The sequence below is a fragment of the Martes martes genome (assembly GCF_963455335.1).
Source record: "Martes martes genome assembly, chromosome: 9".
Lineage (NCBI taxonomy): Eukaryota > Metazoa > Chordata > Mammalia > Carnivora > Mustelidae > Martes > Martes martes.
Genome location: NC_137896.1, coordinates 85692657 through 85705511, shown reverse-complemented (window position 1 = coordinate 85705511; position 12855 = coordinate 85692657). Strand labels below are relative to the sequence as shown.

Here is a 12855-nt window from a genome sequence, read left to right as displayed (position 1 = left end):
TGCCTGTGCTTGAATACAACCCTAAGAGGGAGCTCACCGCCCCCTGAAGCAGCCAATTACATCGACCTTTTTAAAAATTGAGCCACAAACAGATCAGCAGCCTGTTCTACTCCTTGCATCTACACAATAAAAGCAGACACTCCTGTCTCAGGACAGTTGCAAATACTAAAAACAGCCATTCATCAAGTCCTCCTTTGTCTCAGGCCAAGAGTCCCAATTCCATAGAAGATTCTATGTAGCGGACCATATTTGGCAATACTTTTCACACATTCAGTTTCTCTGGGCTCTCCCTTGAAGCGTCCTGGTATTTCATACTATACTCAAATGAGATTTTACTTCCACCAAGCTCAGAGGTTCCGTCTCTTCTTTAGTCACAGCTACAATACTTCTCTTAATTCAGAAGCCAGAGCCTCTTTGGAAACCCCATCACCGTGCTGATTCTCAAAGAGCTTACAGCATCACGGTAAGGAAAACTAACTCTGGATGCCTGCTCTGTAGCAGGCTGGCTATCTAAGGACTAGGATTTCAGCCTCCACATCGATCTGATCCCAGAGTCCATGTTTATTCCCACTTTTCATTCTCCAACTAATCTTTCCCCTGTGTTTTGTTAAGCCACATCATTCAAAGGACATATTACCTATAATTACAGCAATAATAAAGTAAAGGCCATCCTTTTTCAGGGCTGAGTACGAAATGCTAATGAGTCACTTGTAAGCTCTGGGGCTGTGGGTTGGCCATTTAGGGGACAAAGTTCCCTTCAGATAGTGTAAAAGTAAACTGGAGCCGATTTCCTTTCCAAATGAACAAATTTATAAATCAATGGCATCCAAACTAATGTTATTTTATTAATATACTTGGAACATACAAATGATGAACTGATCTTCCTAAAATAATGCTTTGCACTTTTTTGGAATGACTTCCAATGGTCCAAACTCCACCGTCTGTCTGTCATTCAAACCCCCTTCAAGGTCAGTCTCTTATTTCCTCTCCAATCCACTCTCCTCTTACTCTTCCAGCCTATGTGAACACACAGTAGCTAAATGAACAAGGAGAAGGTGGGTGTGGGAGTGAACTGGACCGGAAGTGGAATAATGTTAGGGTGAAGGAAGCTAGAAGGTAAAGTCAGAGTGTGGGCACTGGTCCTGCCCTCCTCGACTGGGTGTTTGGAAAGGACTTGTCTTCTCCAGGGGCCATTTCTTAGAATTGAGAAACAGTTCGGGGAGGGTCTTGTTGGGAAAAGGGCACTCATGGGATAGACGTTTGGAGCTGAGTAAAGCACGAGCTGCCTACTTGTTCTCCCTGAATTTCTGGGATGATTTGTCCACAGCTCTCTCTTGCAGGGGGGTGGGCAACAGTTTTTTGAGTAACTGGGACATAATCCCCTTGGGTCCAGTAAGTAGACACTCCTCAAAGTGTGTAGTGCTTGTGTCAAGTGACTTATCCGAAGGCCTGTGAGGAGGTTCGTGAGTTTGGGGAACAGATGGAGGAATTTCTGGGCATCTGATATTTGCCTTTTGTACCCCACAGTGTAAAATATATACCCCTTGGAATGTATATTATGTCTTGGCACCTATGTTGTGGATTCTGGAGGGCATGGAGGTTTTTGTTTGAGTCCTTAACATTTTGCCTATAGTACTATTCTAATACACTTTGATCCTGATCTTTGGCCCCATTTTCCACCAATAACCTCCTTCCTACACATCTTTCCTCACCCAAGAGACGCACACGCTTACAGCTATTGGTATGAAGTACCTATCCCAAAGATAGCTACCTACTGTGATTTATGGACTGTTTTGCTGGCCTTGGAAAAGAAATAGAAGAAAAAAGTCTTCTCTGATTTCTACTTTTTTCTGAAGAGCATGCAGTAATATTTTATTATGTTGGAAGGCGAGATTGCCACTCAGCACAGGCTGCTGGACTCATTCCCTACCAGGCTGGTGAAATTCAAGCAATTTTGGCAAGGACAGCCATGCCAACTGTCTGTTTACCTAGATAGCCCTATGACTACAAAACCAGGCTGGATTTGCATCTTCCCACTTACTTCAAAGAAATTAGTAACAGAATTGAACCGATTTACAAAGTGAACCCGGGAAGGTGCTGAGGACAGAGCTCTGAAGGCGGTTCTGGGAGGTGGTCCTTACCCCCTCTGTAGCCTCTCCTGGGTTAAGTCACTGCAGCCTCCATCTGTGAGGCCCAGCACACCCCCTTCAGAGCCAGCCCTGACCAGACTGGGTGAGCTGCCACAGCCTAAGTTTCTGGTATTTCAGTGTGAGCGCAGGCCATGCCAGTGCTCCCCAAGTCATGACTTCCTTGCAGTTCCTTAGATTCCTTTTTTCCCCTCTGAAGATAAAAGGTGTTTATTTCTTAATGAAGAAAGGTTGGATGTTAACATGAAAACTGCATCATGTATGATGTTTACATTAAATATTAAAGAAACTCCGTACTGCGGCAGATAAGGAAGGCCTTGCCAACTGATCCCAGTTGTTTTGTCCTGCTCTCCCAATACCCCATCCCAACCCATCACAGCCCCTGTGGCCCAAAACACGGCCTGGTTAACATGCCTTTAGCCAGGCCGTGTTAACTCAGCAAATGCCAGTCCTTCTTCCTCACCGAGTTCACGTATCGTCTCTTCTGTTCTTGGTTTCCCCAGACACTCTACTTCATGCTCTCAGATGGCATTGATCAATTCTCTGTTGAAGAACTTATCGCATTAGATTGCAATCCCTTCCAGACTTGTCCGTTCCCCATGTCTTACATCTTTGTGTCCTTTGGGCTTAGCAGATATAGTTAGCTAGATTCTCTGTCAGTTGCTATGGTTCTGTTTCACTCCCAGCCTTGTGCTGTAGACCCTCACGGACTGGCAGCCTGCCCTGAATCTTGATCCAGTTCAATGGGCTCTTTCTAGATGCAGGTCTGCACCCCTGGCAAGAGTCTGCTCCTAGGGGAGCTGGTGCTGTTCTGAGGCGGTCTTTGACTATTGCCCTGTCTGGGATCACTGGTTGTAGTTTCTCAGCTGACAGAGTTGTCCCTCTTAAATCATGCTTAAGCTCCCCATGCTCCTTGGATGTGTACATTGGGTTGCTGGCCATCCTCTTTGGAGGACTATCTTCCAACCAGCTCAGTGGCCCCTGTTCTAATCCTCCTGTATTCTGGCTCCCTTTCTCTCCTACCAGCAGGTGCCATCATGGTCTCAGTAGGACCCAGTTGAGTCCATTCATTCATTCATTCATTCAGTTACCAACTATCTGCTGAATACTATATGCAGGCATTGTGCCAGGTGCTGGGTTGCCATGGTGAACAAGATACAATCTTTGTTCTTTCCTCAAGGAGCACATGTGGCAACACTATGCGTGGGAGGCAATTTTTCTTTCCAATATCTGTGTTGTTGTTTTTTACTCCAAGTCTCCAGTTCTGTCCGACTTCTAACCTATCTCTGTATGGTAGCTGGAGGCCCTCTCTTTTGTGAGGCATTGGGAGCCATAAAGTGTTAAAAACAATACTGATGCTCACTGGGCCCTCTCTTCCTGAAACAAGAAGTAACAAGTCTGTGGCTCACCAAGCCTTACTGTGAGAGGTGGAAGCAAAGGGAATACTTGGAACATGGAAAAGGGGTATTTGGAGAGAAAGTTTAATAGTCTTTGCCTGGCAACACAAAAGGGAGAAGATCCCTAGACTGGTCATGTCGGGCTAAAATTATTCTCGGCAAATTCTTATTTTTATACCAGAAAATACTGTCCAAAAGAAGAAACATAAAAAAGAGGATCTGATTTTAAAATCTTGGGGTTCCTAAATGAGTAAGATTGGGAGTGAATCAAGAGAATAAGAATTTTTTTTATTATGTTATATGTTAGTCGCCATATAGTAATAAATCATTTTTCTTGAATAGATTCTAATGCTTTTTTGTAAACTTTGGAGGACATTTTGTGCCAGGTAAATATAATGGTAAGAGTCCTGTGTGTTTAGGATTTACCTGGCAAGCTTATTAGAATGCAGACTCCTGTACTCCCTCCAAGAAATCCTGATTCTTCAGAGTTTCTTTAACTGGTATGACAGACGTCTTGGACTAGATAATTCTTTGTCATGGGTGGCGGCTCTCCTGCACATTGTTGATGTCTTTCTCTCTCTCTTTCAAACAAATATCGGCAGAAAAATATCACTAGTTTCAGAAAAGAACAGTCTGAATTCACAAAAATCTGAAGGATGAAATGGTTAAAAAAATCTTTGGGAAATAAGTGAACACCACATTCATCCCCAGAACACCAGGTTCAATCCCTGTGTTCCCGAAGCATGGCAAGTTGTGGCTACCTCAGGGTCACTGGAAGATCCAGTCTGTTGTGAGCTGCCCTCCTGAAGTTGCATTTCTTTTCTGCATGAAACGTTACCTCCTCTGATCTCCAGACATGGCATGATAGAACATTTTCAATAATAGGAATGTTTCTGTGGTAATAATGCATAACCTTTACTTGTTTTAATTCATTCTTGGAAATAGTCTAAGTACTCCTCTTACGTTCCTGTTTACTTGATTCATTTACTGAGAAATTCTTTTTTTCAAAAATAGTGAAGAAACTGCAGCTTAATCTTATTTGACTTTCTACCACATCCAGTTTAGAACCTTATGTCAAACTTTAGGTCTCTTTCCTTTTTTTCAAAGATGGTGATTCTCTAATACACGAGAGATCAGTGTCAATCAAATGCTCATCATAGTTAATAGGGAAGGGAATCAGCTGGGCCTCATCATTCCATTCGGGGTGAAGGGTAGTAACTACTGTCCTGGGAGAGTAGTAGCCACCTGAGAAATGGCCCCAAATTAAGAAGGCACCAGAAACAAACAAAATGAGAGGAAAAGAAAAAAAAAGTTATGGTTCCTGGGAGAGAGCATGAATTAACCGTGCTCATAGGCATATCTAGTTCTTCCTCTGGTTGGTTTTTCTTTAGCGGAGAGCCTCTTCCCGCCTCTTCCCCTGAAATTATTTTTTTCTCAAATCACTACTTGGGATGACTCCTCCAGGAAGCCCTCGGGTCTCTTCCTGAATTCACTCCTTTCCTACTCTGAAATCCTAGAGCATTTACACCTGGCTCCCACCATCTTGCTCTTTATTTACATAGTCCTTTATATGTTTGTTGAGCTCCTTTCTCTAAGCGGATTTTAAGCTCCTTAAGGGTAACAACTTTGTAAAATGTAAATGGAACAGTGATGACCCAGTAGGACTTCAAGAAATACTTGTGAGGGATTCTCTGATTTTTATACACTTTGGTTGGAAAATTATAAAAATTGAAGGCATTTATGTAAAAGAAGACCGTCTTTCCTGAAAAATTCTTTAAGGTGCTGACCTCTGCTTGCTTTGCAAGACAAAAGGCAAACTTCTTTTAAGTATTTCCCCTAAGGCAGCACCGTGGTCCTGATTTTCTCCCCTATGGCTAGAGGCTGGGGAAGAAAAGGAAGGTCAGTTGAGACTCTAGATATGGGACATATTCACATATGCTGTGAAAGAGGACTTTGGATGTTTGACCATTTTCTGGAGTCCTGGAGTCCTGGAGCTTCACAAAGTTTACCATTTGTATAGGAATCTTTTAGCTCTTGGATGGAAAAAACTCTTTCCTGTAAAACTTCATGGAATTTCTGCTCCTGGCAGGGACAACAGTTATTCATTGTGGATCTTGAAAACTATGACATGGTTGTCCAAATGGGCACCAAATAAAGCAAGGAAAGAAAAGTCTCAACTACATATTTTAAAATTATTTTTGGTTCCAGGTGATGGGTGGGGCAGGCTGTGACTGGCATCGCCAAGACTAACCCTTTACTCAGACCCAGGGGATCACTTCTGATTTAAAAACCTTGTCCTCCAAACCAGCTGCCGAAGAAACAAAGGCAAGTCCAAAGCCTTACTTCATATTCTGGATGGCCACACATGCCACCTGTGTCTCTATTTTGTCCAGTGATGGCTTCAGTCTTTAGAATTTGAGCTTCTATGGAGGGTCCTGCTGGGGATTGGCATTTTGTGTTTGACTGTAGACCCACTTTTTCTCTAGGTGATTTTGACCATCTCGTCTACCTTCTTTCAATCACCTGTGCTTGGCTGAGTGACAGTCATGGACCGCTAGGGATCCATCTTATCTCAAGAGACTCCTTTTATTATAACAGGCCTCTGAAGTGGGAACCAACTCTCTGGAAAGAATTTCCAATCAGTTTAATACTTTTGACTAAGCTTCTACTATCATAGCATCTAACATTTATTAAGCACGTACTCTCTACCAGGCCTTCTACCAAGCAATTACCATCTATCAATCATTCCATTTAAGATTCACAATGCAGCAAAGAGAGATAAAGTATTATTATTCTAATTTTACAGGTTAGGAAATAGATACACAAAGGGGTTAAACATGGTCAAGGCCACACATCTAGTTGACCACAAAACTGACCTCCTGATTGTCCCCCTCCATCACGAATCTGTTCCTTCAGTCTTCCTTCTGTCCACTGAGGGCAATTCCATTCTTTCAGGTACTTAGGCTGAAGACCGTGGGAGCATGCTAGCCATCTCTCCTCTCAAGCCCTACATCCAATGCTTTGAGAAATCTATCGGCTTTGCCTTCATGGTATATCCAACTCTGACTGCTTCTCTCATCACCACTGCTCTCTGCTGAGTCAAACCATCATCTTTTGCCTGAAATATTGCCATAACTTTCCTAACCAGTCACGGTCCTTCTGTCCCTGCCTTCCCACGGGCTGTACCCGCAGCCAGCATGATCTTTCAAATCTAAGTCAGCTCATGTTGCTCCTCTGGGCAAAAGCCAAAGTTCTCACAAGACCCTCCACTCTCCATCCCCATGACCTCACCATATCCTGCTCGCCTCCCTGGCTCTCTTCCAGCGACAGGCCACCAGCCTTCCTGCTCTTCCTGGAACACACTGCGTGTCTCTGGTTTTGAGGTCTAAGCCCTGGGGCCCTCTGGTTGGTATGGTCTTCTTCCACTAGCCTTCAGTCAACTTCAAGTCTCTACTTAAGCGCCACCTTCTCAACGTATCTTTGTTGATAATACACTCACTCGAGTAGTACCAAGTCATCTTACTCGGCTCTATTTTTTCCGTAGCATATATTACCTTTTGACATACTGTGTAATTCATTTGTTATGTTTCTTGTTTCTTTTCTGCCTTCTCTCCCTTTGCCCCTCCCCACTAGACAGAGAGCTTCATCTGTAGTGTCCTCTGATGTATCCCAGGGACCCACACTGTGCCTGGCACATTATACGTGATCAATGGATATTTGCTGAACAAATGAATGAATGGTCCTGGATCTCAAATCTTAGGGTATTCATAATTTTGTTGCAGACATACAGCATTCCCAAGTGAAAAGGGCAATAATGCAGAAGATGTAATGGGGTGGTGTTTATCAAGGGTCAAGTGAACAGAAAAGTTAGTGACGAGCTATCGCATAAGGGAGATAAAAGACATGAATGGAGGCGGGAGTGAGTTGGAAAGATAGAGGGGACTGCGTGCTGAGCTCTTTTCCTTTTGCAGTACAATGGTAAGGACACCCTTTCTTCTTGGCTTACAGGCCCAGGACTTAAGCCATAGTTCTAGTCCTGTAGCTGCCATACCAAAAGTTTGGTCCTGAGACATTTCCCTTCCTCCTCCTCATGCCCTTGTGGCCTCAAGGGCATGGCTGTTTCTCTGTGGTACAGTCATACATAATGAGAAATACAGGCCCGAACTGCTGGATCACTCAAAAGCAGGGAGGAATCTGGAATGGACTTGTTAGGTTTGGGGTATTTTAATCATTTCCTGCAGGTTGGCAAGTTCCAGAAGGGTCAATTTCTAAAAGAATCAGGCGGGGTACACTTAAAGAAATTTCACTGTTTCTCCAAAAGGTTTTCATATTTGGTCTCTAGATTTGATGTTCCACTGAGGGGCACCTGAGACACGGACCTTTCTCAGTGGTGACACTTCTCTGCGGCAACCCTACTTTCTTACTTTGGTCAAGTAAAACTTTTCCGTTGTCTATACTCACTGCACTGGCTCACGCTGCTTTCAGGAAAACTGATTCACTCCTACCACAGGATGGAAATGTGTGTGTGTGTGGCTGGGAGGGATGGGGGAGGGTAGGGGGTGGAAGGTGGGGGTTGGTGCAGGGGCACAAGTTGAGAGGGAAAGTTGTCCACCATGAGGCGGGACCTCCTGCTCATTTATGATATGACTCATTTTGATTTTGTCTGACTTCAGTGCATGCCTGCTATCGCTTATCTCCCCAGGACAGTGTTAGGGAGACAAGCCCGCATTACACAGGGGCTCCCATGACATGTCCTCCAAAGCCCAGGAAGGATGTGACCATAGTATCCACCTAAGCTGACCATTAGGCCAAATGCATTAGCCTTTAGAATGATCCAATGGAAAAAAATGCATTTGGTTAGAATACCTGACTATTCAGACAAAGGTTAATTCGGAACTGCTCATGTTAGAGGCTGAGGTCTGCGGAGCTCTAGCAGGCCTCTGATGGGCTGAGATCTGAGATCCTGCCAGCAGGAGGGAGCACGTATGCTGGCAGAAGGCCTGCCACCCAGAGCCACACCTGATAGCCTCCCTAGGAGGCACCGGAGCCACCAAAGCTTGGGCCCACTCCCGGCTTCGCTTCCCTTCATCTGGCACGAGGCCTGGGCATCATCACTTTTTAAAAAGTCATGCAGGTGGTTTTATGCATAACCAGAAATAAAAACCACCTGCCATTAAGGACCCAGAGAAGGGATGTCTGAGGGCGGTAGAATACAGTCCCCACTCCTGCCTCACAAATCCCTATGGCATAGCACCCCGCACTCCCACCCTGCTTCACCAATTTTCCATTTTCTCCTGGATTATTTCCACAATCGTATAAACAAGCTGCAATTTCTGCCGTTCTAAATGAGACTCTCCTTATGTTCCATATTGCCCTTTAGTTACTGCCCTATTGCCCAGCTTCCCTTTAGGGAAAAGCTTCCCCTTTAGGGAAAATCCTGAAGATATGTGTTCTGCGTGTGCCGTCCAATTTCTTTCTGCGTATTTCCTCCTAGACCCAGTGCCTCTGGATAGCCCCCCTCACCGCTGCGCAGACCCAGGCCGTGTCTTACCATCTGGACACGCCAGGGCCTTCAGGTCTCATCCTCCCTCGGTCACAGAAGTGGACCAGTTGGAGAAACCCAACACAGGCCTTCCCGATACCCTCTGGGGGTCCCGCATGCCCCCCGATCCAGCCTGTAGCTGGCCCTGCGGGGCTGGGATCAAAGCTCAGTGAACAGAATGCAGAACTGGAAACTTCCAGGGAAATGAGAATGACAATAGAGCCTTCAGGAAAGGGAAGGCGATGACTTACACAGCGTGTGGTGGTGATGATGACAGAACTGGAGATGAAAGAGAGGCCATCGTTCATGCTGACCTGAAGCGCGGCTTTCCTGCAATGACAAGGGAGCCAGAGACGCTCAGCGTGGTGTGCGAGGAGCGAGGGGCTGCGAGCCGAGACCTAGGTCCCCTGCAGGCTCTGCTCCTAACTATCCTGGAGACTGTGGTCTCCTCCCCTGGGGGCCTGAGCGGTCTCTTTTGTAAAATGGGGAGGATGGCCACCAGGGCCCATCCTCATGCTCTAGCATTCTAGAGAGATGTCGGGATACCCTCGCTGGTGTATCCGGGTGTTGAGTTCAGCCCTTCTTACATGGCAGCGAATTGCATTGAATGGGTAAAGCCTGTGACCATTTCATTTACCAGGCACACTGTCCTGGGAAAAAGTGTTCCCAAAACGTGACTTGAGTCTGTGGGCATAAACCGGTCGAGCTGTAAACTCAATGTTCCACTGTCATTACTGGGGCTCTCTGTGACTGATTCTGATGAGGGGCTTTGCTGCCATCCCGAAAAGCTCATGGAGGTACAGCAGCGGATGACTGACCTTCCGCCCTCCTTCCATCTCTGTGACACTCACTGAAACCTGAACCTCTGTTTTGCTTGTCTTTGGCAGTATGGACACAGGGTTAGTTTGTGGAATCAGTGGACTTGAAGGCCAGCGTCAGGCAACCAGACTTGGAGGCTTCATAATCAGAACAAATGATTGAAAGCGGAAGTTAGATGAGCATGTTTAGTATTTTTTCCTCAAAGCTGCCATTCTCTCTTCAGCGAGTTTGTGTTCCTCTCACAAACACCCAACAGATACCCAATGCCCTTCAGGGGCACAGAGGAAGGAGCACAGAGCTTGGCCTCAGAAAGTCTGAATCTGGGGTCCTGAACTAGCTCTGGACCCACTTGACCCCTCTGAGCTTCCTTTCCATGTTTCCTTATCTCTAAGGAGGGATAATCATCCAGGAGGGCAATTATGATGCCAGGGTGAGATAACGTGTGTGGGAGGGCTTTGGGAAGTGTGAGCTCTGGAAATGTAGCTGTGATTCAGCGAGACATACCCTTGTTGGAAACTAGACCCTTCTGCTACTGCAGTGTGACCTTGCGCAAGCTACTTAAATTCGCTCAGCCATAGATTCCACATCGTAAAACTGGGATGACGTGGGCATCTGGTTCTTTGGGAGCTTGGGAGGATAAAATGAGGTACCCTTTGTAAGACATCTGTCCTGGTGCCTTGCTCACCGGAAGCACCGGCACCATCATCGTTACCTGGAGAGGTCTAGACAAGGCTGCATGACAACAATGAAGAGAGACTCTTTCTTCGCCCTTTGTCCCCTCTACCTCCTCTCTCTTCCCTGGCAGTGAGGTTCAGTTGCTGGTGGAAACTTACATGCCAACTTCTTTTAAGATAGGCGCTGGACACAGCAAGTAAGTGTCTTCCACAGTGAAGGGCTTCTCATCTGTAAAAAGGAAGTCACTGGATTAAGAAGGGTGAAGTAACTTTCCAATTTCATGTTCAGTGACTCCTACAGGCCATCCATCGAATCCTGGGAGACATGAGAAAAACAGTAACTCTGAAATAGACACTGGTCTTGAGCCATAAAATCTACTCGAGTGAATGAACTTTAAGGTTCTTCTGCTAGATTACTGGTCCTTGACCCCATACATCCAACTGAGTCAATCAGTGAACAAATAGAGACTGAGCTCTTACCACTGACCAGGCATAACTTCGGGGAAACCAGAAGATGCCACACTGGTCCCCTGGGAGCTTCGGGTCTGAGTCTAGTTTGAGAAAGAAGCCACATTCGTGGAGAAAGGTTGTTGATGCAGCATTACTTATAATAGCTAAGACAGGAGTGAGCAACTGAAGTGTCCATCCGTGGATGAGCAGATAAAGAAAATGTGGCAAATGCATATATGTGTGTGTGTGTGTGTGTGTGTGTGTGTGTGTGTAGACACACACACACACATATACATATACACACACACACACACACACACACACAACATAGATTATGCAGTCCTAGGTGAAGTAAGTCTGGCCATTTGTGACAACATGGATAGAGCTGAAGGACACTACACTAACTGAAGTAAGTTAGACAGAGAAAGATAAATATTGTATGATCTCACTTATATGTGGACTCTAAAAAAGAAAAAAAAAATGAACTCATAGATACAGAGAACAGATTTGTGGTTGCCAGGGGTGGGGGGTTGGGCAAAATGGGTGAAGGTGGTCAAAAGGTACAAACTTCCAGTTACCAAATAAGTCACGAGGATATCACGTACAGTGTGGCGACTATAGTTGATAATACCGTATTGCATATTTGGAAGTTGTTAAGAGAGTAAATTTTAGAAGTTCTCATCCCAGGAAAAGAATTTGTAATTCTGTATGGTGATGGACGTTAACTAGATTTATTGTGGTGATCATTTTGCCTTCTATACGAATACTGAATCACTAGGTTGTATGTCTGAAACTAATATAATGCTTTTTGTCAATTATAGCTCAATTTTTTAAAGAAGAAAAAGCTTGCTGATACATACAAGAAGTAGCTAGGCCAAAATACTATTTGGCTTCAGAAGACAGAGAGCTCCCTTCAGGCAGGTGGTGTGGTAAGTTGACAGGGAACACAAAACTTGAGATGTGCTTTGGCGGAGAGATAGGAAGACACATTCTGGTGGGAGGAATTGCATAAGCAAAGGCAGAGCAAACAGAAGGTATATTGTAGAGTAGGAGGTAAGTAGGATTTGAAAAGATCAGTATAGGAAGAAGTTTGGTCTAAATTCTTTGCGTGTGAACTTAGGAAATTGGACATAGGTGAGTGAAAAGAACTTTGGAGGTTTCAGGGGGAAAAAACTTGAAGGGATGATTTTGGGAGTTTCAGCAGATGTAACTGTGAAAGATGGATGAGAACGGTGGGACTCTGGAGGTGGGAAGTTCTGGCTCTTATTCTCTGGGTGACCGGAGAAAGCTGAGAAAGTTTTCATCTCGAGCTCTTTAAAAACTTCATTGTGTCCAAGGTTCTGAGAAGTTACTAACTGTAGTCAGTATACAGTATTCATGCCTTCGCAATGCAACATTTAAGGGTGCGTGCTCTGTACAAAACATTGCAGTAGGACCTGCCGGTGATAGGAAGCTGAATCACGAGCCCCTTTAACCAAGCTGTGACTACAAAGGCTTGCCCTAGAAGACAGAAAGGAATACGCGTATAATTGAAGGATGGTATTGTGCTCATGCACATTTGTTACGAAACCGATGTCTCTTAATGACATTGGACTGTGGCTGACACTAAACACTTGCCTGAGTGGGGATTAGGAAGTCTGGTGCCCTCTGTGCCTGGATTATAGGAGCAGAGCCATCTGGGATGGGGGTTAGAGGACATGTCTGAGTGCTAAGCATGGCGTCTCCATGGAAGGAGATGATGGATGGAAGAGACTCTGATGTGTAGGGAGGTCTTTGAGTGGTGAAAAGTTAGGGAGGTTATTCCAAGTCATTCATTCATTCATCAT

General features: G+C 45.1%; 1 protein-coding gene across 2 annotated transcripts in view; it reads right to left on the bottom strand.

Moving 5' to 3' along the window:
• Positions 1-12855, bottom strand: part of ANTXR1 (ANTXR cell adhesion molecule 1) — a 129864-nt gene that overhangs the window by 17202 nt on the left and 99807 nt on the right. Inside the window, exons 11-12 of one of the 2 annotated variants that reach the window (XM_080812573.1) lie at positions 10739-10808; positions 9338-9416 (exon numbers count right to left, since the gene is read on the bottom strand). In XM_080812573.1, coding sequence (XP_080668699.1) covers positions 9338-9416; positions 10739-10808 — 149 coding nt within the window. Of the gene's footprint in view, positions 1-7103; positions 9417-10738; positions 10809-12855 lie in introns of those variants that run through there. The other variant, XM_080812572.1, reaches the window with a different exon arrangement.